Below are 27138 nucleotides of genomic sequence, written 5' to 3' on the forward strand. Positions count from 1 at the left end.
GGCAACCGAACCGACCACCGCAATGGCCCAAGCACAAGGAAGAACCAAGTCCAAAAAACAATAAACAAAGCGAAAATGAACGCCTGTACCTCGTCACATCAATCTCGGGGCCAGCAGCCGCCGCTATTGAACCCAGAACGCTCTGACATGTCAAATGCCTTATCCGCCAAGGGGGATATATTGTAGGTGGTACACGGTAAGTAGTCATTGAGCAAGATGACGGGATCAGAGTGTTCGACTGCATCTGATCGTCCTGTCACCGGCGTTGGATCTGGATGGGACCGTGCGAGATCGCAATGAGAGGCACCTCGCGTGAGCCGCGGCGAATCCACATTCCTGTCGAAAGATGACATCAGACAGGGCACACCCAGGTGTACGCAGGAATGCGAACGTCATTCCGAACGGCTGGGAGATGGAGAAGGAATCTTGAATCGAAAGGCCAACAATTCGACGGATAGGACTGTGCATCTGGGTATTATCATCGACGGTGACAGGGGAAATTCGGAAATTCACGCCACGAATGGGTGGAGCCGTGTCGATCGCGAGGGTTGCCGCCCCTGGATTTTGACTCTGGGGGGGGGGGGTTTTCTGCAGCCGTGCAGGTACCAACGTACGGAATAGTCAAAAACATAGTCGGTAATCCGGGAAATTTAGAATCGAGAGTAAGGTTTAGCAGGGATAGAAGGAAAGGGCAGTCGGTTGTAAAGTAGAGCGAGTCGAAGACACGGAGATCGCCTTTACGTACTCAAACCCCCCCGTTGATCCCTTGTCCCTTTTCGCCCCCGTTACTCTTTACTCTTTTCTTGACTTTTGTTCTCCTCCTCTCTCCGTACTCTCTTCCGTTTCAACTTTCCTCGTGCGACACCCTAACGCATCCTCTAACGCATCCTCTAACGCATCAAGACCTCCACTCGTCTCCCTTTCATCTCACGATGAATGCCCCTCCAGCGCTCGGGTACCCGCCCGGCGCGTCGCTGGCGACGACAGGTGCGTAACGCTCGTCATGACGGCCTCTGATTGCTGCGGTTGCTCTGACTGCTCATTGCTGTTGGTCCTGTGTTTTGTTCCCCTGGTCTTTGTTCTCTCTGCTCTTAAATCACCCCTGTTCCCCCGTTGCGAGAGTTCTAGACACCAGAACTGACCCGATTTCCCCAGGCCCTCAAGTCTCGCCTACAGCACCCAGCTTTGGTTCAAACAACCCCTTTCGAAACCGTGCTTTGTCTCCGTCCAACACATCGACGACCAGCGCTCGCCCGGAACGTCCCCGGTCGACGAATCCTTTCTTGGACGAGACAGACGCTCTGTCGCCGCAATCCGCCCCGGGCTTGTCCACAGGTGCCACCTTGTTCTCCCCAGCCGAGAAGCCGGATATGACCAGCAACACTCGAGAGCTCTTCGTACGTACTCTGAATGTAGCCGTGGGTATCTCATGATCACTAAACCCATCTCAGGAGAACCTCTCAATTAAGCCCGCCCCCGCTCCCGCTCCCGCTCCAACTATGACTTCCGCGTCAAAAGGCGCTCGACCTGGCCCGGATGCCTCGAAGATGCGCTCTGAGCGGCCCGACCGCTCCGATCGCACTCGTACTTCGAGAGAGCGTCCGTCGGGACGCCCTGCGGAATCGAAATCGAAGGACCCTTTCGACATCTTCGCCGATCCTCCCAGTTTGTCCAAGGCGTCTTCTACGGCCCCCCGCGAGAAGAGTTCTCGCCGACCCCGGCGAAATTCAGAGTCTTCAGTCATGGAGCGGGCCTCGAAGCTTTTTGATGATGACGATGACAAGCGCCGACGCGAGCGGCGCCATCGCGACCGCGAGGGCCGTCACCGTGACGGCAAGTCTCGTTCCTCTCGTAAGGACCGCCGACTCGACGTCATTGACAAGTTGGACGTGACAAGTATCTACGGAACTGGGAGTGAGTTATTCCGATGCCCGTTACGAGTCCATTAAATACTGACGTGAATACAGTGTTCCACCACGATGGACCATTCGACGCCTGCAACCCTCACCGCAACCGCAAAGGCTCACGCGTCGCACCCATGCAGGCATTCCCTAAGAATTCCTCCAACATGGCATTGGGCGGCGCAGGCCCGAACAACTCTAATATTGACTTGAATTTGTTCCACGGTAGAATGGAGGAGGGTTACAATGACTTCGCGAGTTCTGGAGTGCAGCGCAGTGCGACGGTCAACTTCGATCCCGGCCGGCGTGTGGAGCCGATTCACGGAGCCGAGAGCTACGGTCTGGGAACCAGCACTTTCTTGGATGGTGCACCCGCCAGTCGCGCAGCTATGGCGCGTCGGCAAAGTGAGAACGAGCAGCAGATTTCGCAGGGTGGAGGTCTCCAGCGCAAGAAGAGTCTGGCGCAGCGGCTGCGCGGTAAGAGTGGTTCTGGTCGAGAGGGCGGCCTTTCTTCCCCGGCTCAGGCCCCGGCACTGGGCTCTAGTCACTCTGCCTCCTCGCGTGGCAACGAGAGAAACCCCTTCTTCCAGGACTATGACGAGGAGTGGGACAGAAAGGGATCCCGTATCCAGGAGTCGCGCCTGGAAGCTGAAGGTGGCCGTCTGCGCTCTTCCAGCAGCCCCAAGCAGCCCACTAGTCTGGAGCGCAAATCGACCAACGATCGTGGCTCCGACGATCCCAAGCTCAGTTCCCCCGGTGGTGGCTTCCTGAACCGGATGAAAAGTCTGCGCAAGCCACGTCCAGAGCGCCCAGCGCGTCGGACTAGCGATTAAGGTGTTTGCTGGATAGGGCATCAACATTTGCATCTCCCACCGGGCTGGCCACAACCAGCACACGCTGATCCCTACTCCACCTTCTCCCGGGGGGAGACTGATTTTTCTATGTGTAATACCCAACATGTGCGCCGCTCGCATTCTGGCGCCCCGAGATGGCGTTGATATCCCCTGGAATCGGTTTGATTGATCCGAATTTTGAATTTCTTTTTTTTTTTTTTGTTTTTTTTGGGAGGCAAGAAACATGAAGCCCCGATGTGCTATCGTGTTTTGAATCGAGCCTCCTTTCTTGTATTAGTTAGCCGTTTTGCTTTCAGGAATGTATCCTGACTGCAAAATCGTGTTTCTCATAGCATTACATCGTTTTAATGGCGTTAGGAAGGCAATTCGCATTTTATTAGCATTTTGTTCGCATTTTATTCGTGCAAGAACTATTCCGATGTAGTATATTAAGACTGTACTTGGACTAACTGTTCTGGGTATGTAAAGTACATTTGATCTCTGACTTGAGCTACTTATGTGCCTACTTCATGATATCCCTCCATTCAAGTAAGCAAATCATGTCCGGGGCATCAACGAGTCACCCAACATATCCATTCTATTGCCGAGCTGTTGATAGTTTGGGCGGCTACGTGGACGCTGGGCCTGGCAATTCCGGCATTGAAGAAGGCCGGGTTTACTGAATCAGGTCTTGTTTTTTCTTTTGCCGAGGCTGTCTCGGATGGGAGTTAGAGCGAGGTTTCTACGATGTTCATTGGTTGAGGAAATATCATGTTCATTCATTAAATCATGGCCCAACCAGCGAGGCCCTCGCAGTAGAATGAAAAATAAACGCCGGTCACCCCCGATGCAGACAAAATGGTATTGTACTCAAAAGAAACCGCAACCTTGAACTTGGAAATGTCTACCGCGCCACGGAAGAAGTTCGGGGCACATGCGGGTTGGGCTGGGCGACGCCGGCACGGCGCTTGGACTGCGGCTTGGGCCTGGAGAGTGTGTACCTGAAGAGAAGATGTTAGCACAGACGTATCTCTTGAGACAAAGGAGCATGACATACTTCGCAAATGCTCGGGCAAGCGCCTTCTTGGCGCTGACCTTCTGGCTGCCGATGAAGGACTCCACGGTCACGGCGATGGCGCGGTCAATGTCCTGGGCAGAGCAGTACTCGGACAGGCGCATCTTGCAGAAAGATTCAGCAATACGCATGATGGCTTCCAGGTGACGGACCTAAGATATTATTAGCACAATGTCTCAAGGAAAAATTGAACAAGTAAAAACTTACAGTGATAGGGTAAGCACCGGTGGCCAGGGACTCGCGGCGCATGTCTGCGAACAGACGGGCGACCTTGTCCTGATCGATCTGGTACAGCTTCGGGTGGCAGTGCTCGCGGGCGAAAAGAATGTATTTGCGCAGCAGCTCCTGCGGGATCTCACCCTCCTTCTCCTCCTCGGACTGCTTCTGTTGGGCCGCGCGCCTGGCGATCTCCTCCTGGGATGGGGCCATCCTGCGGCCCTGCTTGTCGATACGGTAACCATCTGCATCAACGAGATGACCGTCGGTGTCAACTAGGTCACCCTTTTCGTTTCGCAGGGGCCGGGCCGGATTGGCACGGTGGTGGGATTCGATCACGAAGTTGGCCAGACGCTCGTCCTCGGTAGGCTCGACCAGATCACGGACCACGCAGAGAATATCAAAACGAGACAGGATAGGCTCAGTCAATTCGACGTTCTCGGAGAAGGGCTTGGTGCTGTTGTAGCGGCCGCCTGTAGGGTTGGCGGCGGCGACTACGGCACAGCGAGCCTGCAGCGTGGTCACGATACCTGCCTTGGAGATAGAAATGGTCTGCTGTTCCATAGCTTCGTGAATGGATGTGCGGTCTTGGTCGTTCATCTTGTCGAACTCATCAATAAGACAAGTACCTCGATCAGCCAGCACTAGTGCACCACCTTCCAGAGTCCATTCGCTTGTTAGAGGATCACGGCGAACACTGGCAGTCAAACCGACGGCACTGGCACCCTGACCGGTCGCGAAGACGGCACGATGAGCAGTCTTCTCCACGTACTTGAGGACCTGCGATTTGGCAGTACCGGGGTCACCAAGAAGCAGAACGTTGATGTCACCACGAATTGACATCTTGCCCTGCGCCTGCTTGCTGACACCACCAAAGAGCGATAGTGCGACAGCGGTCTTGACATCATAGTGTCCGTAGATACTGGGCGCCATAGAGCGAACAATCTTGTCCACGATATCGGGATCCTTAGACAGAGCCCGGATCTCGTGCACATCCTCTTCGGTCAAGTTGAAACCGGCAAGCTGGTCGTGGGACTTGACCACATGGTTGGCCTCGATGATGGTAGCGAAGACGGGGAATCCGTTCTTGTTGTTCAGCTGCGCGTCGTAGCTGTTGCGATAGATACCGGTAATTTCGATTTCATCGCCGGGCTTAGCCGTGTCAATCAGGTCGGCTAGCAGAACGACCTCACGCTGCCGAGGTAGGCGACCAGCGGGAACGGATCCGGGGGACTCCTGCAGAGTCAACTTCTGGTAGTTGCGGTAGACAGTCTTCTCCGAGTTGACTGTGAAAGGACCACGGCTTTGGCAGTTCTGACAGAACGAGATCTTCACCTCCTGGCTAGCCTCTTGCTGGAAGGGACCCAGAGTGATACCGCACTTCTGGCAGAGGAACATCACATACTTCAGCTGCGGGAAGACACCGGTGCGGCGGGTAACAACACCACTAACGCGTACCAGGCAGTTCAGGTGAGACTGACGCAGCTGGCGCAAGGTGTAGATAATAGGCACATCGGTGATGCGCACGTGAATCTCGCTGTGAATGTCGTGGTATTGCGGGTAGTGGAAAAGGGTGACATCAAGGGCGACTTGGTCAAAAACCTTCAACACCTCGGTAGGCTCGTTGGCGAGGAAGTATGACAACGCCGCCTTGGTCTCACTCAGGTGGGCATAGGAAACTTCCAACGAAGCGGAGTTCACCTCACCGAGGGTCTTGATGCGGTTTCCGTACACGGACTGACCACTGGGGTCGATGAACTCCGTGAGGAAGGCCTTGAATTCACGGTAGATGGAGCGGAGAACCTGAGGTTGAGTGACCCAGTCGGTGATGTTGGCAGCTTTCACGTCCGCCAGTTCCTCAAGAGACAACTCTTCCATCCCTTCATCTGCCATGTCGATATCTTCGCGGTCCTCGTCATAGTGGTGTCGGCGACGGCGGGGCTGGCGTGACAGATCCATCTCAATATCGTCATCATCTTGGAGAAAGGCAGCGGGCATACGGCGCCGACGCTGGAGTTCCCGATCTCTCTTGTTCAGCCGAGCGTCTAGTTGCCGACGAGCGGCGGCATCGAGTTCGTCATGGTCTCCGTCGTCATCAATGTACGCCTCATTTTGATACTGATCTTCTGCGGCATCGTGGTAGTCCCGCTCAAAGTTGTCGCCGAAAAGATCAATTCCGTCCTCATCCTCGGCTAATTCATCCACATCGTCAATATCGGGCACAAGCTCGGCCTCTTCATCATCGTCCTCATCCTCGTCAAATGGCATCGGGGGTGGGGATGAGGCCAGGGCCATGGCTATTCATATTGTCAGTCTGCACCCACGCAGGTTCTGCAGGCGGGAAAGGGCTTCGACATACGACTGGAGGGAGGCAATTGCGCCGGTGAAGAAATTTCCTCCTCTCTCTCTCGCTTCCGAGTGTTGGATCTCGGTCCACGGTTTGCGGCCGAGCTGCTAGGCCGGAGGGGACTACTTTGCATTAGCCTGTGTGCGCTGAAAATAGCCGTATGTTGACACTCACTCCATGATGTGCAGGGCTCAGTCTTCAAATTTGGGACTGATTGAAGTATTTGGAATGAGAAAAAGAAGTGGTATGGGGAATCCTTTTTTTTCTCGAAGGCCCCGAAGGCGTGGTTGATAGGTTTGGAAGGGAGGGAGCGAAGGGCGGAAAGTCTGGTGGTCGGGACACGCGCGTGTGTTGGAGACGCGACGCGTTTCAATTTACCCCGATTAGGAAACACACGTGACCGGACTTGCACCACACCGCGATACATGCGGTTTCTGCTCAGTTGGTGCAAGTAGAAGGAGAATTCGGAGACTCGACGACAATCACAGTGGTCTAATTGCCTATCTTTTTCATCAAGACGCGGCGTTGAAAGTCTTGCGTCGTTGCGGCTGCAAGGAAGCGCCATTGCAAACAACCCAAACATCGCCTCGATTCGCCGCATCGCAGGCACGGCCGGGTCTTCTTCCTTGACAGCGTCACTGCATTCATAAACTTCCCCAAACGATACGACTCAAGCATTCTCAGAATGGATGCACCGCATACAGCTAATGGCCATGTAAAGGCTGACATTGCGCGACGCGAAAGCTTCGGATCTCAAAACTCCCAGACAGCAAAAGAGTACGCGCCCCATCTCCTCACTTGTCGCCAACGTCATGCGAGTATGAAAGCTAACTCGTTGAAGGTTCATTGAATCTCAGGTCCGACTTGAGGCCGATGCGCGCGAAGCCCTTCCATATGTGAGCGCATTCTGAGAGTGTACACCCTGGTCACAGAGCTGACATCACCTCAGTCTTTCGATTCGTGCACGTACGCTCTAGGTCCGTTGCGACAGAGTCTCTTCGCCTGTTTGACTTGCAATCCTCCACCTGCAAACCCTGATGACCCTTATACCCCCGCCGCCGTTTGCTATTCCTGTCAGATCTCCTGCCACAGTGAACACGAGTTAGTAGAGCTCTTCAATAAGCGAAACTTTGTTTGTGACTGCGGTACTACACGCCTGTCCTCGCCATGCACTTTGCGCGAAGACCCGAAAACCGGCCGAAAGGGTGTCAAGTCGCAAGAGGCTGCGCCCGGCAACAAGTACAACCACAACTTTCGCAATCAATTCTGTGGTTGCGGTGAACAGTATGACGCACACCAAGAGAAAGGAACGATGTTCCAATGCCTGGGACTCGGTACTGTTGAGACCGGAGGCTGCGGCGAAGACTGGTGGCATCCGGAGTGTCTCATCGGCCTCCCTCGGGATTGGTATAAGAGCAAAGAGTCTGAGAAGAGGCATGGGCATTTTGGCGGAGGAGACGGTCTCGATGATGCGCCGGTAGATGATGATGATGAAACCCCTCTGCCTCCCGGATTTCCCGCTGAAGATTATTTCTGGCAACTCATTTGTTTCAAGTGCATGAACTCCAATCCCTGGCTGAAGCCGTATGCAGGAACTCCCGGGTTCCTTCCACCAGTGTATGAGAATGGTGGCATGAAGAACTCGGCTGTGGAAGATGTTCAAAGACCCAAGGAACAGGCCGATAACTCGAAGAAGCGCAAGGCGGAGGATGATGACGAGACCCCTCATGAGCCCGCCTCAAAGCGCACCAAAGAAGACGAGACGCAAATATCCACACTGGCTCCTATCAAAGAAGAGCAATCCACGAAATCCGACGAAGTGACCGACGCGCCCAAGCTTGATGCGCCTAAGCCTGACGCTCCGCAACCCAAACATGCCTCACTTCCTGCCTCCGCACCGACTAAATCATTTTCCTTGTTCGTTGAGCAGGATTTCTATGACCGCCTCTGCCGCTGTCCAGAGTGCTTCCCCAAGCTTGCACCGCATCCACAGCTACGCGAGGAAGAAGATAACTACGAACCGCCCCTATCTGACGATGGGGAGGCCAATGCTGCCGCGAGTACAGGCACTGGCAGTCTCTTGGAGCGTGGCGAGGCAGCACTAAGCAATGTCGACCGCGTGCGTGCCATCGAGGGTGCCATGATTTACAACCATCTCCGCGACAAGGTCAAGGACTTCCTCAAGCCGTTTGCTGAGAGCGGCCAGGCTGTCAGCGCGGATGATATTAAGGGGTACTTCGAGAAGCTGCGCGGCGACGAGCAGGGTATTAAAGATGCCGCGGGCCAGGCTGAGGCCATGGGAGGAGGTGAAGGCAGTGGCGGCGATGCTGGTGACAGCCGACGTGAGCAGAACGGTATGTGATGATATTTCTATCTCAATAGCTATAGCTATTTGCTGACTCGACTTTCTAGGCTATTGATTGCGAACGATCTGTATTATTAGTGATCCCATATGTCAGGGAACCAAATGGTATTCAATGTGCTGAATATAGCATGGAGGCTCATGAACAGGATTTGACGGGTGGGATTTAAGGAACGGAATCGGTCTAGGGGGAGTTAGGCGCATCACGATATTGCAGAAATGAATTCACGGGAAGAAGAATGTACATTCGAAAAGGTATCTGTAGTGGGAACCGAGAACTTTTGCTAATGCCGATGCCAAATAAAAACAAGAATGCTATGTAAATACCCCAAGCCTGGCTTATGCACTCCAAAGAACGAGAGAAAGATGAATCTTGTGTCTATACAGCATAGAAGAGATCATTCCTTGAGTCGCTTCGATGCCCTCATCAACGAGTCGTCTGGGAGACCACTGCGCTTAGTGCCGGGCAAGCTGCCCGTGCGCATATCATTGTCATCCTGAGTGACTCGGCGATGCGGGTACTTGCCCTCGATGCCTTCGAAGCAGTTCCCGCTAATGGGACCTCCGTTTGTAAAGTACGGATGCTCCAGGGCTTCCTGGGCGGTTATCCGCTTTGTCGGATCATACTCCAGCATACGCGATAGTAGATCAAACCCGTCAGCGCCGGGCGTACCAGCACTCGAAGTGGCAGAGTAGCCACCATTCTTCAAACAGCTCTGGTACCACCCTTCAAGGTTTGGGCCTCGGTGGAAGTGGGCAGGCTGTCTATGGAGGACCAAAGTCTGCAGTTGTGTGTATTCCGGCATGGAGACGAGGCCTGGCCAGGTCTCCTTGCGGGGAAGTCCGAGAATCTCGACGATCTTCATCATTTGGTTGCGCTGGAATGGGACTGTCTTTTTGCTATCCATCTTAGCTTCCTCCCCTTTAAATATGGGCCGGAGAGAGAGAAGCTCTGCAAAGATGCACCCTACCGCCCACATATCGACAGCTGGGGTATAGTGCCGGCTTCCCAACAGAAGCTCTGGAGCTCGGTACCAGATGGTGACAACCACTTTATCTCCAGTGAACAGTGAGTTGAGTGGTTTGTAGAATAGACGAGCCAGGCCCAAATCACCGATACGGATGGCACCACTTGAGGTGACGAGGATGTTGGCTGGTTTGAGATCACGGTGCAAGACCCAGTTCGTGTGTAAGTATAATAACCCATTGAGTAATTGAAATAAAATGGACCGGACCATTTTGGCGGGTATAGCGTGCCTTTGTGGCTGTGTGTGGTGATGGATAATCTGAAGCAGGTCATGTTCCGTATACTCGAACACCATGAAGATGCATTTATCCTCTAAGATGATCTCCTCCAGCTGGACGACATTCGCATGCGACAGCTCGGTGCAAAGAGCCATCTCTCGAATAGCCGACTGCGACAAACCCGTATACTGGATTGACTCGCCTTCCTTGTCGGGCTTGAACCTAGGAAGGAGTCAGAGCTGGTGAGATTCGACGGGGCTATTGCGGGCCGTACTTCTTGATCGCGAACTCGCCTTTGTGGCCATTTTTGCCAATCGCTTTGTATACTCGGCCGTAGGTTCCGCTGCTGATGAACCCCACAATATGATACCGGTCTCGAACTCGGACTTTGCTGGTATACCCGGCGGGTCTTCGGGGGTCAAGTGTCTCTGAAACAGCATAATGCGTCAGCACTTCCAATAGATAGCGGGATTGCCAGCAGAGACGAATCTAAGTGTCTTTCGATAAGAACAATGAGAACCACCACGCAGAGGAAGATCGCAAAACCAAAGATGTAGGCGAACCACCGCAGAATCAACGGGAAAGAAATTACCCCGAGGATAGAAGCCTCCGGCGGAATTCAGAAGAGGGAAGCCCTTCCCAAACATGGTGAAAAAGGAAGACAAGGTCACGCTTCCCAGCAAAGAGAGCAAGCAACACAGCAACCAAGGATCAAATATTTACCATCGACAGACTGAAGGCTCCGTTTCAGATTGGCGGTTCTGGCTCGGGCAGAGATCGAACCGGAGGAGGGAGGGTTCGTCAGGCTCATTGGATCGTTCGGTCCATCGGGATCTCGGCGGGAAGGGGCTCTCCACACGGTTGGCGTTGGTTGGAGAAGAAGTGCGGAGTTTCAGTCGGTTTTAAGCGAACGGCGGAGAGAGGCCAAGGGCTTGTATCGAAGCGAATGAGAGGAACTAGGGAATCAACTGGTGATGAGGAAGTTCAGTGTTTGGCGCGGAGGTGTGCTGGTTTCGGGTCCTTATCGCTATCACCGTGACATGGAGGGTCCAACGTCATCCTGCTCTCTCCTTTGATTCCAACCCTACTCTAATAACTACTAGTTGGACAACTTCGCCATGGCTACAGGTGACTTGACTCAATCCAGAGTCACGTCATACCTGATCTATCTCGTGTTCGTCACGACTCTTGGCCCGCTCCAGTTTGGTTACCACTTGGTATGGATCGCATGAGTCCGCAACACTGAAACCCTGCTGACACCCGGGAATAGGCTGAGCTCAATGCCCCCCAGGCAGTCGTAACGTGTGAAAAGAAATCAGTCCATTCTTCGGCCCCCTATGGCCTGCCGCAATGTCTCCCTATGACCCCGTCGCAATTCGGCTTGGTGTCCTCGATCTATACCCTCGGCGGACTGGTCGGGGCCCTGCTGGCAGGGCCCGTGTCGACCAAGTACGGACGCCGCTTTGCGCTACGAGCAACGACAGTCTTCTTTATCCTGGGACCTGTGGCAGAAACCCTGGCACCGGCCATCCCGCTCCTGGCCCTGGGCAGGTTTCTCTCCGGAGTTGGGTCGGGCGCTGCTATTGTGGTGGGCCCCATCTATGTCTCGGAAATCTCGCCTCCGGAGTCGCGGGGCTTTTTCGGTGCTTTTACTCAGGTCATGACGAACGTGGGTATTCTATTGACCCAGACACTTGGATACTTCTGGAGTCGTGACAGCCTTTGGCGGATTATTCTTGCCGTGGCTGGCGTGATCGGAGCATTGGAGCTCCTAGGACTGCTCATGGTGCCGGAGAGTCCAGCATGGCTCGTTGATAATCATCAGTTGAGCCAGGCTCGCAAGGTATTGCAGCGCATTCGCGGCCGAGACGCGGACATTGGCGCCGAGATTGAAATCTGGAGAACGGCGGGCGCCGCTCCTGCCTCGGGTGAAGAAGAGTCTCTGCTTGCTCCGCCAGCAGGCAACCAGATCCCCAAACAGTCCGTCACAATCATGCAGGCCATTCGGGACCCGTACTACCGGCCCGCCATCATCGCTGTCATGGGCGTGATGATTGCCCAGCAATTTACCGGGGTCAACAGCATCATCATGTACAGCGTCTCCCTGCTGCAGAGCATCTTGCCCACCACCGCTGCGTTACTAACAGTGGGAATATCCGCACTTAATCTGATTATTACACTAGCGTGTTCGCCTTTGCCAGATCGTATCGGCCGGAAAACCTGCCTTCTGCTCAGCATCGGAGGCATGGGCTGCAGCTCCGTCCTCTTGGCCCTGGGTATGCAGTTCGACCAAAAGATCGTTTCCGCGACCGCTGCACTGCTGTTCGTGGCGTGTTTTGCCGTGGGATTGGGCCCCGTCCCTTTTATCCTGGCGTCCGAGCTCGTGGGACCCGAGGCGGTTGGGGCAGCGCAAAGCTGTGCGTTAGCGGCCAACTGGACAGCAACCTTTATTGTGGCGCAGTTCTTCCCCATACTCAATGATTCTCTAGGGGGTCATGGCAAGGTCTACTGGATATTCGCGGTCATGGCGGGTTTCCTGGGCTGCTTCATCTACCGGTGGGTGCCGGAGACCAAGGGCAAGGCAAATGCCGACGAAGTCTGGGGCCGGGTAGATCGACGCCAGGACTAGAGGCACTAGAAATAGTAGACTTGGAGATCAACACAAATCAGGTGCAATCGATTAGTTCCGGTTTCAACCGTACAGAATCTGTTCGGAAGCGTTGAGGATGCGGGGGTATTACATTCCACCGTGGCGAGTGGACCCCTTGCATTTCGAGTGCGTCGCTTGACGTGGTGAGATAACATAGTATATCCCTAAGGACTATCTATACATGTAACTAAATTAACACGGTTACGAGGAGGATTGTCCAGGGAGAGAATAGGTAGAGATATGAAATGGCGGTGCACAACCAGGTTGAGTGGAGAAGCGGATCGACCCTCAAATTGACGTCGTTGGGAAAACGTCAATTGCATTGTGTCTCGCCAGGCCCCACGATTTGTCGTTCTCCCCTCTCCCTCGCTCTGCCTCGCTCTCGAGCCTCCTTCTGTGTACTGGACTCTCAATTTCACCCCCTAAGCATCCATTGGAACCGCCCAATTGCCTTAGAAACCAGACCCCGCGCAGTGTTCGGCGTTCTTTGGTACCCGTGGGTGGCACTTGTCTTGGCTACGTGCTGGGATCGACCCGAGCTGATCGCTGATCGCGTAACTTGGGGAAACTCGAGCCACCTTTCAGGGCTTGTCCAAAGGAGGCCAGGCCTCCCGATTGATATTCTCCTTCTCAGCCTCTTTTCTCTTCTGCGTCTCCCGCGTCTCTTCGGCACACGTCCGCTGCTGCTTATCCGTCATGGTCCGGTTACCACTCCCACAGAGGCTGAGCTCGCATCTGTCCGCCAGAAGCTCGAGCTCGACGCCCGGACAGAGCAGGAGTACCAGTCCTACGCGGTCTGTGGAGACCAAGCCTCTCTTGCTTAAAGTGTCCGTGATTAAGGTAAGCGAGCCTACTCTCAGTCCTCTGCACCTCCCGAACTCGTCGGCTAATTTGGGTGTAATGGTTCGTGTAGGGACGAAATCTCGCAGCCAAGGATCGAGGTGGGACAAGTGATCCGGTAAGCAGCCACGGACAAGGCCGTCCCCGGGATATCAGACGGGCGTACTAACGCACGAGAACAGTACTTGGTGGTGACATTAGGAGACGCGAGACAATCGACGCCGACAATCCCGAAGACACTAAACCCGGAATGGAACGTCTCATTCGAAATGCCCGTGGTGGGCGTACCTCTGTTGGAATGTATCTGTTGGGATCATGATCGATTCGGCAAGGATTACCTGGGCGAGTTCGACATCGCATTGGAGGATATTTTCGAGGAGGGGCAGATCAGTCAAGAGGTGGGTGAAGTTTTACGCCCCGGTTGGGAAACAAACTGGCTCGAACACAACGGCTGACTGGACATGTAGCCCAAATGGTACACTCTCAACTCGAAACGACTGTCGCAGCGTTCGAATCGGAAGAAGAAGAAGGACAGCAACGTCTCGGGTGAAATCCTTTTGCAGTTCTCGCTCGCCGATTCCGCGAATCTCGCCGCATCGCCCTCGGACACATACCGGAAATTCAAGAGCCTGGTGTGCACCGGTGAGGAGGATGATCAGCTTGACCAGATTCCGGCTGCCGAAGACCTCGACGACCTCGACGACCAAGAGACCTCCGACGAGACCGATGATCTGTCGAAGCCGGAGATTGTCGAAAAGCGCCGACGGCGCCTTCGACTAGCTCGTTTGAGACGCAAGTCCTTGGCTGCACGAGCGTACCAATTTTCAGGCTCGGGAAGTGGTGTCCAAGGTATTGTATTTATAGAAATCATTCGGGTGACTGATCTTCCTCCGGAGCGGAATGGTAAGTATTTCCTCCATGTACATTGTGAGCAGGCGATTGATCTGAATTCCCAGTGACACGAACGTCGTTCGACATGGACCCCTTCGTCGTTACTTCGCTAGGGAGAAAGACGCTCAGAACACCTGTCGTGCGGCACAACTTGAACCCGGTTTACCACGAGAAGATGGTCTTTCAGGTCATGAAACACGAACAGACCTATACCATCAGCTTCACGGTGATGGATCGAGACAAGTTTTCGGGCAACGACTTTGTCGCCTCTGCCAATTTCCCTCTGCAGACCCTCATCCAGTCGGCGCCAGAGGCAGACCCTGAGTCTGGTTTGTATCACTTTGTTGAGTCTGAGGAACCGAGCCCGGTCCCCAAGACCACTTCTGGATTTGCTGTCAGCCCGTCGCCATCATCTAAGAGTCTCTCCAAGATGGGCCGGCCTACGTTGAAGACGCGTAACTCTGGAAATTCCGTCTCCAGCCAGTCTCTTTTGTCGATTCCCACCAAAGCTCCTCCCACGTCTGTCCCAGAAGAACCGAGTCAGAATGTGGACAGCAGCACCACACTTCATGTTTCTTCTACGCTTCCCCTTGACAATAACGACCCCCCTCCCCCGACAGATGAAGAAGGATTCCGGCCCTACCTGATCCCCCTGACCCTCAAGAACCGGGACAGATGGGAGGACAAGCATACTCCCGAGCTGCATATGAGAGCAAAGTTTTTACCATATAGTGCACTCCGACAGCAGTTCTGGAGACTTATGCTGAGACAATACGACACGGACGACAGCGGCCGCATCGACAAGGTTGAAATGACCACGATGCTCGACACACTTGGATCCACTTTGAAGGAATCAACCATCGATAGCTTTTTCCACCGATTCGGTGCCGGGAACGAGTCCAGCGAAACAGAAACAGCCGACTTGACCTTTGACCAATCTGTGATCTGTCTGGAAGACACTCTGCGAATCCTACAAAAAAGAAATTCCGTCATACCATCCCTTCCCCGAGGACCTGGACTTACACCATCGTCAGTCGGAAGCCAAGAAAGTGAGGAGCCATCCAGCAGCAGTGACGAGCTCGCTTTAGAATCTAGCACAGTCTTGCCCCCCAATACTGACCCGCACGGCACAGCTGTTCCAACCGTCTCTAGCGATGAACAGCCCAGCTCGAACGACGATGAATTGCGGCCCGATGACCTCGGAGATGAGAGAGGCGTAGAACATGTGGTAGAAATTCGAGAATGCCCCCTATGCCACCAGCCTCGCCTTGGCAAACGATCGGATGCGGATATCATCACCCATATTGCCACATGTGCCAGCAGTGACTGGCGCCAGGTTGACAATCTCGTTATGGGCGGCTTTGTGACCTCCAGCCAGGCCCAGCGAAAATGGTACTCCAAGGTCATTACCAAGATTTCCTACGGTGGATACAAACTCGGAGCCAATTCGGCCAATATTCTTGTCCAGGACCGGATCACGGGCCAGATCAATGAGGAACGCATGAGTGTTTATGTTCGTCTCGGAATCCGCTTGCTCTACAAGGGGCTCAAGAGCAGGGACATGGAAAAGAAGAGAAGTAAGTATTCTCATGATGTCGTTTCAAAAAGTATTGTGTTCTAACGTAGGTCATCTCAGTTCGTCGTGTTCTGCGTTCTCTCAGTATCAAACAAGGACGGAAGTACGACGACCCGGCGTCCGCCAGTCAGATCCGGGACTTCATCAATTTCCACCAGTTGGATATGTCAGAGGTCCTCATGCCCGTAGAGAAATTCCGCAACTTCAACGAGTTCTTTTATCGCGCATTGAAGCCCGAGGCTCGCCCGTGTTCGGCTCCTGATGACCCCAGAGTCGTTGTGTCTCCCGCCGACTGCCGCTGCGTGGTCTTCGATCGAATCGACGAAGCCACCAGCATCTGGGTGAAAGGCCGAGAGTTCTCCGTCGAGAGATTGCTGGGCGATGCCTACCCCGAGGATGCTGCTCGGTACCGCAACGGCGCTGTGGGTGTGTTCCGCCTGGCGCCTCAGGATTACCACCGGTTTCACGTCCCCGTGGACGGGGTGATGGGAGAGCCCAAGACCATCGAAGGCGAGTATTACACGGTGAACCCGATGGCCATCCGCTCTGCACTAGATGTGTATGGCGAAAATGTGCGAGTTTTGGTCCCGATTGACTCTGTCGCGCATGGCCGCGTCATGGTCGTCTGTGTGGGAGCCATGATGGTCGGTAGCACGGTGATCACTCGCAAGACGGGCGAAAAGGTCCGCCGGGCAGAAGAGCTTGGGTACTTCAAGTTTGGCGGCAGTACACTGCTGGTCTTGTTTGAGGAGGGAGTGGTCAACTTTGATAGAGACCTTGTGGATAACTCCAAAGGTGCCCTGGAGACCCTGGTAAGAACCCATGATACATGCCTTCTCACTTTCCCATATGCTTATCACGTTTGACCACAGATCCGAGTTGGCATGTCTGTCGGTCACAGTCCCGACATGCCTCAACATGAGCCGGACATGCCGAAGAAGGCGGAGAACGTCACTGCGGAGGAGATGCAAGAAGCCAAGCGGCGTATTGAAGGCAGCCAGGGGCCTCCGAGCAACCCGGCCACGCTCGGCGCCACCATCCATTGATTGTCATTTTTGCTCGAATGGGCTGGGCTCAACTCCCGTCCGCAACCCGTGCTTTTCTTCATTGGATATATTGAGTGCTTTGCAGAATTGGCGTTTCATTTGGGCTCATAGCGATCATCTAGTAGCACACCTGCCATGATACACCACGATCCTTTCCTCGAAAACATTAAGAAATACATCATTTAACATTGAGTTCAATCAATTGACTAGAATAGACTCCAACAAACTCGAATACTCTCCATTGTAGATGTGAACTGCAGCGAAGTATAGAGGGGCGGCCCAAAACGGACTAGCGCTCCACGCGCCCCGACCAAAACAACCGCGTGCTCGAATCCCTCCAACCCACCTTAACCCTCCATACCCTTGCCGCCCGCAGCTCTCCTTCTTGCGCATTGCGGGCGTTGTGCTATTCGAGCCCTCACTATTGCGCATGCGACCATTACTCGGGTTAGACTCGGTTCTTTTCACGCGTCCGGCTCAACCCCGACCGAGGACGTATCTCGACCGTTGAACCGGGTAACGGAAATCAAATTCAGACCTGCGCCAACGCGACCAGCCGTACTACGTCGCGACTTATTTGACAGGAGGGACTCTGGCCATTACTTCGCGAGTGAAAGACGCGCAAGCCAGACCTTGGGAGGTCCACGCCCTTGAACTATCTTCCAGCCCAACATCACCACCAACCGACGGTTCGACGTGACCCGCTCTTGACATGACCATCGTGGTCCTGGCGCCTCCTTCGACCAAAACAAAGCGCCGCGAACCGCTGGGGTCGATAGCAATGGCGGCCTTTCAGGCGCAATCGCGGTCCGCGCCCGCGTCTAATGGAGCCGGCAGAGGCGAACGGCGGACTACACGAAACAGCGCGAGTAAACAGGGGTTGGAAGAGATCATAAACGATGGCAAGCGGAAAGCGGGTGAGTGTTACAATACTGACAGTGGGAGTTTGTGAGGGCCATGGACTGAGTGCTGAACCCCCTTTCTATTGCAACAGATTATGAAGAGGACGCAGATGGATTCCAATTCTCTATCGTGCCATCTAAGAAACCACGGCCATCACTTGAAGCAGTTCCCGAGGTTTCTCATTCAGATGTGGAAAATGCGCCTCCAAAGTCCACCCCGCGCAGAGGACGACCACCGAAGAAGCGAGCAGAGGAGAAAGCAAGAGCAGGCCCGGTGCCAGTAAAGGGCCAAACGACCGAACTTCCGACCAGGCGACCCACGAGGGGAACAGCGAAAGGCGCAGATACCGAGCACGAACCTCAACTGGAGAGTGCGACGCGTTCATCAGGGACTCGTGAACCGCTGGAATATCAACCCGAGGAGAAGAAGCGCAAAAGGGGGCGACCTGGAAAGCCGAAACCCACTGAACAGAATGGTTTCAAGTCTCCCGATCAACCACCCGCGGGTACCAAAATCGCTCTACCCATCGCCGACACTCCGGTCATTCAGCGGAACAAGGAGCTGAGAGGGGGTAAATCGGATAAGGGTCAACGGCGAAGCAGCTTGGGGTTGCGGGGACGAAGAGCCAGCTCCTTGATTGACTCGGGAGCTTCTAACGGTAAGAGCTTTTCGGCATATCCATAGCGGCATCAAAGCTAATCTATTTGAACAGCATTACCTCACCGAGAGGTCAGCACAGCTGATTTCTACAAACATATTGCGGACGACGGTCTTCCCGAGCCGCGCAGGATGCGACAGCTTCTGATTTGGTGTGCAACGCGTGCTTTGGGAGACAAACGCTTGGGTTCTCACTCTGACGATCAGAGTGCACGACTAGCAGGTAATTTCTCCGTCGCCTGCCCGAGTAGAGATAGTAAAGCTGACATGAATATAGCCCGTGCGATCCAAGAAGATTTAGTGAAGGAATTCTCATCCAACTCGGGGCTTTCAAACTGGTTTAGCCGCGAAGACGTGAATCCCCCGACAGTGGTCGTGAAGAAGCCGAATCCAAGGAACGTACAGAATACAGATAAGATCAAGGATCTGGAGGAACAAATACAAAAGTAGGCAACCCCTTTGTCCTGCCCACAAAATTTGCAGTGCTAACTTGATTTGACAGGCTTCAAAAGGAGCGACATGCTCTGAATGCACTTTCTAAACAACCGCCTATTCCACGCATCAGTGAAAGGGGCACAGGTCCCTCCGATCAGGCAAAGGCCGAAAGATATCCCAAGAAACCCTCACCCAAACAGATCGACTCCGCTCTCCTCGACCCCTCACAACAATCTATACTTGCATCACTTGATCCTTCAGCAAAAGTCCAACCACAACCAGAAGAGCCCTCGTCTTCATCTACAACCCAACCCCCTATGTCCCCATCTACCGTCTCCTCTCGTCTTTCCCGCATTACCACTGTTCTCGCGCCTACACTGGATTCCTTTGCTGCTGGTATTCATGATATTGAAATGTACAGGACGACCGCAGATGCAGTCTCGTCTCGTATCCTGCGCACCTGTGCACGGCGTCTCGAAGAGCGTGACGCGTTCAATACCCAGCAACGCCTCGCAATCGAAGGTGATGATGACGAAGAGCGGCCACCTTCTCAACGAGCCGAACGACCCCGGGAAGACATTGGCATTATCCTGGGGGCACTCAGTCGGGTTGAGAGGCGGTAGTGATCTGCGAGTATTCCAATTCTCTTACCTTTTTCAGCGATTTTTTTTTTCTTCTCCCGTTTACCTACTGCTTCTGAGATTAGCGTAAGGAGGGGCCACGGATTGACTGATTTGACGATCTTGACGAATCCACCTCCATTCAGGGTGGGTGGCACGGCGCAATGAGGGTCGGGATGGGATGCATTGCAATCATTCCGCAGGCACTGGAGTTTAGGTGTTGTGTGATGTCTAATTTACCGCGCGAAGGATTGAATCTGGATTGCTTTTTTTTTCTTCTTCCTTTTTTCCTTTTTGGCAGTCAGCATTGCCGTGGATAGTGAGCTATGAGCAATTCTACTAGCGTTGAGTTGATACTTGAAGATACAACCGTGCAAATGATGCCTATCCATCCGCATCTACAGATTTGCCGCAGTCTATCTAGCCTAGTCCATATTGGTGCAACATTTCTCCTGAAACGCATCAAAAAAGCAAACGGCTTATATGATTAGACTTATAGTTCCTGGATGTCTTAAAGGTTTCTTCAGGGAGCCTCCTCATATCAAATTGAATTGACCATGTCTTGACTCACACGTCAAAATGAAGCTGTTGAAAGCGCCGCACGGCTTGAACTATTCTCCAATGCTTGTGTAGAACTGCTGTCCATTTGGCCGCATTCGCCTGCTTGTGTGTCTCATCTCGTGGAAACTGTGCCCAATTTACCTCAATCCTTTTGAGAATAACCTCGATAGCCCGGTTGTTGCCTACTCCTGCAGCGTGGGTTAATGGTATATCCCGGTGGATATCTTGGAGTAGAGGGTTTGCCCCTTATCGAAAAGCAAATCCAAGCGAGCGGTACTATGAATATACCTTTTCACTGCGGCCAAGTCCTTTGCATATGCACGACTTTCCAAGACTTATCAAGGAAAGATGTTGCGGCTCGAACCAAATTTGAGGCCAAATTTAAAACAAAGCTCAATTGTTCTATAGATAGCCCCTGCGGCTGCAGCTGCATGAAGGCATGCAGACAATATAAAACACGATTGATGCAGACAAGATGCAGGATGACATACATAGCCGAACCAACCTCGGAAAATATATCAAATGCACGCACACAACTGCATCATCGTCCCACAGTCACCCACGTGGAGTAAACGGCAAAGATCATGCATCGTCGACGCGATCGCTTGCAGCAGCGTGGCAAAATCGATCCTTGGAGCCGCAAGGACGGACCGCACAGGTTACAGACGTGAGGTGGTTGGACGACAGATGCACGACGCGGGATCTAGGGACCGGACTTGGTTGGCCTTGGCTGCACTGATCTTCTGGTCTTCGTGTCTGTGTTAGGAAGGACTCTCTCCCCGGTACTTATCCCGGTCGATATCCAGCTGGAAACCCTTACCGCGGGAGTGGGTATTGGATGGTTTCTTTGGGTCTATACCGAGGGTGTTTGTAGCATACATGGCTTAGGACCTGTTGCCTTGCGAATTGGTTGCATCTTGGATGGTCTGCATGCCATGCGGCGCCACTTGAACAATGAGAAGCTTGGGATTAGGACGAGGTCAGGACCAATATTTCTTGGACGTAGGTAAACCTTCTGCCAAAGAATGGAGACTAAGAAACAGACACTGATAACCAGATTCCAGTGTATTTTCCAACTTCTGCCTTGCTTGCTTAGGTGATGTACTATGCCACATGACATCTAATAGAGATAGATATTGGGGTGTGTGGATCACAGATTTAGTGTCTCGACCGGTCGAACTCACTAACTGGAATGTGAACAAGCTGATGTGTCAGCGGGTCTGATAAAGTGAAACGATCAAGCGTGGCATCCGAGGATCCATCAATTGGCTGTGGACCAAAATGTGCGTTATCTTACGCATATCAGATATTCCTACTTGCTTCGCCGAGGTTGGATACACCGCACGTTGGAGTGTTTTACTTCAGTTTGAGTTGTTCAAGATTAGCATTCACTCTGAGATCGATCCTTGGATCGCCGGGACCGAGGCGTGCAATGGTTCTCGCAAAGTTTGGTCAGGTTGGAAGGTCTATTAAGATTCAACCGTGCACCACTGCAACCCAACACCAATCCGTACCCGTCGGCAATTACGAACGCAAAGGAATCACCATTTCATGGGCATAGTGTCAGGCACCCACAGTCTTGCCGATACGCATTCCTACACGGGCTGAGCGTAGGACATGCGTGTCACTGTGAGAGCAGGCGATGCCGGCATGAAGATGAGGTATTGGGCCCTGCATCCAGAGAGGACTGCCACCCTCGGCAAAACCAGTTGAACCTTGAAAGGAGGGGCTGTGCGACCTTCAAGGAGGAGGCGAAGGGTAGTACTGAGGGCGTTGCGGTCGCATCGCTGCAGAGAGGGCCGAGAGTAGAGAGTTGCGTCCCGGTTCTCGCGCAACTCCAGCCCTCGAGTTCGTCAATGAGACGAATCTTACCCGTGATACATTCGAGAGCAGTGAGGGTATGCGCAAGAGCCGAGTAGGTTCCAGGGTCCAGAACCGGGTCAGATCGTTGGTGCCGGAGGGATCCAGGGCTACGGAAAGCTTAATCGCATCTTCAGCAGATCAAGTTCTGGGCCTTCCCCTTGGGTAAACATGGGTAGTACAGTGACGCGCAATGACTCTCTGAGACACTGGTTGACATCATGAGGGACTTGCAAGTTCAGAATTTAGGACATGCGCGTCAGTCCATGTATTCGTTGGGCCGATGTAAGTGGATAAACGAAGTAATGGAAGAGGCAAACGAATGACCGAATGGTGCTGTGTTGTACGGTGGGGAAGCTTTCGATTGATTCAGCAAGTCCAGGGTTTGTTTGTTGACCAGGGTACTTGCCTCCGAGCAAGAAGATTCCTTCCGATGTCTCGATGTGAGCAAGTACCAGCGTACGTACACCCGTCAACGCGTCATATCCACTGCGTAGATATGTGCAGGAACGAGGCATCTTGCATAACCCCTGATTTCTAGGGGGTTGGTCTGGACAGATTCGTAATTGACACATCTTCCTATCACACAAAGCACATAGCTCTAGCATAGCTAACATGTTCACTCGGCGTAGCATATCCAGCATCCAGCATCCAGGACAACATAACACATACTTCGTCTCGGTCGTGGATCCTCACGAGTCTCGCCCCACTCGCCTTCCAGAACTCCGATATCTTCAACCTTTTCTTCATAGGAAATCAGTTTTTGCTTTGTCATTGACTCTGCGCTGGTGACTTGTGGTACCTCCTGGTTTCCGTGGAACCAGAATTGCCCGTTGGTTCCTTTGTCAATGAAGCTCGGGCTCACCCCCCGTTGGCTTCCCTCCTGACCTTCTAGGGGTTGATTTTTGTTATTTTTAAATTTTTTTTATTAAATTCTGAACCATCGGACTACGCTGCTGATCCGGAAAGATTCGACCATTACCCATTCGATAAGCTACAATCCTGTCTGTCGATCCTGGTGCCCACCAGGACCCACGGGTTTCGGGTTCCAGCTTCGGCGCAATGCCAGCTCCAAATGAGATCTAAGGACTTCTTTCTCTGCATTCAACCTTTTCTGACTGGATACTGGGCCCCAGGTGCCGGACCCCCGGTGATTTATCATCGTGGCGAAAAAGAAACCTTCCCCGGTTGGCGTCTGGGAAACCGGCACGGAAAAGCCATCCCCATGTCTGCCCCCCACCCTAAGCGGCTACATGCCCTCAAACTCGACCAAAGCCCTTTTGGCTTCAAGCTCATGTGGTCTGTGTGCTTCCCAACTAAAACTATAGCGTTTTGTAGTCTGCCTCTAGCCGCGTAAATAGAAGATACACCCGGGGTTGTGGCATCCACCATCTGTTATATCAGTCCAAGTCTCGCGTCTTCTTTACTTCAGTCTCCCTTCAGATTTTATTTATACCCATGAAAAATTACTGGTTATGTATCGATGATATAATTGTCATTCCTGGTAGCAGGGCTCTTTTCACGTCTCTCCCTGTCGTGACAAGCTCGCTCTGGTGTCCAAGACCGCGTCAATCCTTGTGGCCAACCAAAGCCTTTCATTTGCTACCAACTTTATTAAGGTGAGTGCCTGCAGGACTTTCCCTTGCCTCTAGAGCTCCACAGGAGTTTCCGAAGAGGAGAGCTCCTGGCGATGTGACCTCACATAGCTGACCCTGTTTGTCTGTTGCCAGGCTACAGTCGATCACCTCCCGCTTGACCACCTGTTTTGCTATTGGCAGATTGACTATTTTCAGAAGAATCGAGTGTGCTGGATCATATCCTAGATAGACAAAAAAGAAGGCAGAGAATTACCCAAGGGAGAAAGAAAAAAGAAAAAAGAAAAAAGAAACCATGGCGGGGGGCTACTTCCACCTTCCAGTATCTCGCCGTCCCGCGTCCGATAACTTGGGATCCAGCAAAACACCCCCGGTGTCACACAGCTCGCCATCGACTTCGTTGGAAGATGGCTCACAGGGCCAGCAGACGTATCAGGAGCTGAAGCTGGGGGGTGGAGCTCAAGGCACGCATCGGAATGCAAGCATTCTCAAAAACACCAATCGCGTCAAGTTCACCACGGACGAGCTCGAGCTCAAGGAGCCTACAGGCGGCCACTCGGGCGAATGCCGACTGGACCGTAGGGGCACTTCTGTGCTCCCCCAGAGACCTCTGCCTACCGCCAACATTCCTCGTGTCCAGGATTGGGGAACCACGGATCCCCAAAGAGGGAGATCAGCAGAGCAACGGAGCTCTACCGCGTCACCAGATGTCACTGGCTTGACGATCGACGTCCGGTCCGCCTCATCGGAGACAGGGGACTATGAGATCAGTGCCGTTACGAATGACAAGGGGCGTGCAATATCCTATGTGCAGGGAAGAGCTCAACGGCTTGCATCCCTTCTCAGTTCTCAAAAATCTCCGAAGCCAAGTCCCCACTCCAGTCTTGTATCATCAACTGCCTCTACTCCCATCGAGGCTCTTTTTCCTACTGAAGATGGGGATGAGGTTCCTATGATCAATTTTCCTGAGAAGCATCAACTCTTTGACGAGCTTACCCTGATCGACAATGAAGCTGGCTTCATAAACGGGCGATTTACACCGCGCAACTACGAAACTCAAACTACTGTGCGCCAAATGTCACGACCGGACCTTCACTTTTTGACTCGCTTCCGTCCTCCTTCTCCTGGTTTGGTGTCCAGCCGCGATACCCCGTCTGAGGACCGGGACTCGCTCGAGCGGCCGAGACATAACCGGGGAGGTATCCTTTCGTCTATACTCAGACTCTACGACCAGCAGTCCGGTCAATCTTACTACCAGGGCCGGTATGGCGAGTCCAGACGGGGGAGTGCCTCTACCGACTATAGCGGACGTGGTTCCTCCCCTGATGAAGACTCCGTCTGGAAGGCAAATCGGCCCAAGAAGTGGTACGAGAAATCCTCCAGTCGATCCAGCACCTCTCTTGCCGGCTCCTCGATCAAGAACCCCTCTCCCATTGGCATTCTCAAGCGGTCTCGCAGCAGCAATGCCGTCGAGGGAGTTGCACGTCATTTCACAAGGCCCCAGCTTGAAGATGAGATTCGAATCACGGTTCACATCGCTGAGCTTCTTCAACGCCAACGGTACCTGATCAGGCTCTGTCGAGCCTTGATGAAGTATGGCGCCCCGACCCATCGCCTGGAAGAATACATGCGGATGACTGCACGCGTCCTCGAGATCGATGGCCAATTCCTCTACATCCCGGGCTGTATGATCATCTCCTTCGACGATGCCTCCACACACACGACCGAAGTCAAAGTCGTCCGGTCCAGCCAGGGAATCGACCTGGGCAAGCTGGCTGATGTACATGAGATCTACAAGGAGGTGATTCACGACGTAATCGGGGTCGAAGAGGCTATCCAGCGGTTGGATGAAACGATGAAGAGGCGGAGCAAGTACCACATTTTGTTCCTCATCTTCGCCCACGGCTGTGCAAGCGCGTCGGTTGGCCCGTTTGCTTTTAATGCGCGGCCGGTCGACATGCCCGTCGCCTTTCTGCTAGGCTGTCTACTCGGTGTGCTGCAGCTGATTCTATCGCCCAAGTCGAGCTTGTACTCGAACGTGTTTGAGATCTCGGCTGCAGTGCTGACCTCCTTCCTGGCTCGAGCCTTTGGAAGTATCCGATTCCAAGGGGAATCTTTATTCTGCTTCTCTGCTCTAGCACAATCTTCCATTGCCCTCATACTCCCCGGGTATACTGTTCTCTGTGCTAGTCTAGAGCTGCAGTCACGCAGCATCGTGGCAGGCTCAGTACGCATGGTATACGCCATCATTTACTCCCTCTTCCTCGGGTTCGGTATCACAATTGGCACCGCCGTGTATGGCCTGCTAGACCCCGAGGCCTCGACAGCGTATACGTGTCCCGCTAGCCCAATTACGAACGAATACCTCCAGCGATTCCCCTTCGTCCTGATCTTCACCGCATGCCTCGCCATTGTCAACCACGCCAAGTGGAAGCAAATCCCCATCATGCTGGTTATCTCCCTGGCCGGCTATGTCGTCAGCTACTTCAGCTCCAAGCGGTTCTATTCCAACACGCAAGTCTCGAACGCCCTTGGGGCCTTCGTGATCGGAGTCATGGGCAATTGCTATAGTCGCCTCCGTCACGGGCTAGCAGCAGCAGCCATGCTCCCCGCGATATTTGTCCTGGTCCCCTCTGGTCTCGCTGCTAGCGGGTCTCTTATTTCGGGCATCACCTCAGCAGAGGAGATGACCCGAAACCCCTACGCAGTTGTAGCCAACGGCACGCAGGGCTTTGTTGACGCGGCAAAGAACCTCTCTGCCGCTGAAGCACGCAACCAGAGCTACGGCGTCGTCTTCGACATCGGCTACGGCATGGTCCAGGTCGCCATCGGGACTACCGTCGGCCTGTTTTTGGCCGCACTAGTTGTCTATCCATTGGGCAAGAAGCGCAGTGGACTTTTCAGCTTTTAATTTCCATTTTACCATTCCACTTCAGACTCGACCTCTAACCCCTATACTTGTTGCGTCTACGCATTCCATCGATACCCCCTTCCAGCGTCTCTACCACCCCGAGCTTCTTGAACATTTCGCATCCCGAGCCCGAGCACACGCAGTGCCAAACCGTCGAAATCTCGCGTCAATACCTGCCTTTATACCCTCGAGCAGCGTCAACATGAGGCAACCCTGCTTTATTTCTGGCCGTTGAAATTGGAGTTATGCCGTGCTGGACGTCTATTTTATCTTCTTTTTCGTCCCTCGCCGACAAAGCCTGTATCGACTCAAGCACACCCGGACGCATGTCCGGGCATACATAGAAGCTACGAATACACGAGTCACGACCTTTTGAAAATCATCGAGGCCCCAGTTTTGCGAATTTTCTTTTGATATCTTTCTTGGCGCGAGTTTAATCTTTGTGCCGTCTGTTTTTGGGGTGTCTCAGCGGATCTCTATTGCATCTAGGTAACAATTTGTTTGGTTTGATTTTGCTACTGTTTTTGACATTTGGCTTGATTGCTGTATACATGCTTGTCTCTACGAGTTACATAGTCTATACCAGCTTGCCTTGGACTTGGGATGCTTTATTT

General features: G+C 53.3%; 8 protein-coding genes across 8 annotated transcripts; 6 read left to right on the forward strand and 2 right to left on the reverse strand.

The window, feature by feature from the left end:
* Nucleotides 1-932: 932 nt before the first annotated feature.
* On the forward strand, nt 933-2734 carry N7498_006904 (Pal1 family protein; the record flags this gene model as incomplete). Its single annotated transcript, XM_058453966.1, has 4 exons — nt 933-987; nt 1156-1397; nt 1452-1914; nt 1968-2734. The coding sequence occupies 4 exons, from the start codon at nt 933-935 to the stop codon at nt 2732-2734; spliced, it is 1527 nt and encodes a 508-aa protein (XP_058306215.1).
* Nucleotides 2735-3638: 904 nt separating this feature from the next.
* Nucleotides 3639-6551, reverse strand: N7498_006905 (MCM DNA helicase complex subunit MCM2; the record flags this gene model as incomplete). The annotated part of the gene is made up of 5 exons (XM_058453967.1): nt 3639-3735; nt 3792-3961; nt 4017-6322; nt 6385-6494; nt 6547-6551. 5 exons carry the CDS (start codon nt 6549-6551, stop codon nt 3639-3641), a joined length of 2688 nt encoding a protein of 895 aa, XP_058306216.1.
* Nucleotides 6552-7057: 506 nt separating this feature from the next.
* N7498_006906 (putative metaphase-anaphase transition protein (Mlo2)) lies at nt 7058-8792 on the forward strand (the record flags this gene model as incomplete). The annotated part of the gene is made up of 4 exons (XM_058453968.1): nt 7058-7149; nt 7214-7268; nt 7322-8726; nt 8785-8792. 4 exons carry the CDS (start codon nt 7058-7060, stop codon nt 8790-8792), a joined length of 1560 nt encoding a protein of 519 aa, XP_058306217.1.
* Nucleotides 8793-9132: 340 nt separating this feature from the next.
* On the reverse strand, nt 9133-10626 carry ssn3 (cyclin-dependent serine/threonine protein kinase SSN3; the record flags this gene model as incomplete). The annotated part of the gene is made up of 3 exons (XM_058453969.1): nt 9133-10201; nt 10254-10407; nt 10572-10626. 3 exons carry the CDS (start codon nt 10624-10626, stop codon nt 9133-9135), a joined length of 1278 nt encoding a protein of 425 aa, XP_058306218.1.
* Nucleotides 10627-11097: 471 nt separating this feature from the next.
* On the forward strand, nt 11098-12608 carry N7498_006908 (putative MFS glucose transporter; the record flags this gene model as incomplete). Its single annotated transcript, XM_058453970.1, has 2 exons — nt 11098-11196; nt 11250-12608. The coding sequence occupies 2 exons, from the start codon at nt 11098-11100 to the stop codon at nt 12606-12608; spliced, it is 1458 nt and encodes a 485-aa protein (XP_058306219.1).
* A 717-nt stretch (nt 12609-13325) lies between these two features.
* Nucleotides 13326-16982, forward strand: N7498_006909 (putative phosphatidylserine decarboxylase Psd2; the record flags this gene model as incomplete). Its single annotated transcript, XM_058453971.1, has 7 exons — nt 13326-13469; nt 13543-13587; nt 13652-13867; nt 13937-14372; nt 14426-15937; nt 15997-16748; nt 16809-16982. 7 exons carry the CDS (start codon nt 13326-13328, stop codon nt 16980-16982), a joined length of 3279 nt encoding a protein of 1092 aa, XP_058306220.1.
* Nucleotides 16983-17694: 712 nt separating this feature from the next.
* Nucleotides 17695-19600, forward strand: N7498_006910 (Mis12-Mtw1 family protein; the record flags this gene model as incomplete). The annotated part of the gene is made up of 5 exons (XM_058453972.1): nt 17695-17926; nt 17977-18543; nt 18598-18765; nt 18820-18988; nt 19045-19600. 5 exons carry the CDS (start codon nt 17695-17697, stop codon nt 19598-19600), a joined length of 1692 nt encoding a protein of 563 aa, XP_058306221.1.
* Nucleotides 19601-23908: 4308 nt separating this feature from the next.
* On the forward strand, nt 23909-26524 carry N7498_006911 (threonine/serine exporter family protein; the record flags this gene model as incomplete). The annotated part of the gene is made up of 1 exon (XM_058453973.1): nt 23909-26524. The coding sequence occupies one exon, from the start codon at nt 23909-23911 to the stop codon at nt 26522-26524; it is 2616 nt and encodes an 871-aa protein (XP_058306222.1).
* Between the last annotated feature and the right edge of the window lie 614 nt (nt 26525-27138).

Source organism: Penicillium cinerascens (assembly GCF_028974065.1).
Source record: "Penicillium cinerascens strain IBT 15544 chromosome Unknown contig_9_segment0_segment0, whole genome shotgun sequence".
NCBI lineage: Eukaryota > Fungi > Ascomycota > Eurotiomycetes > Eurotiales > Aspergillaceae > Penicillium > Penicillium cinerascens.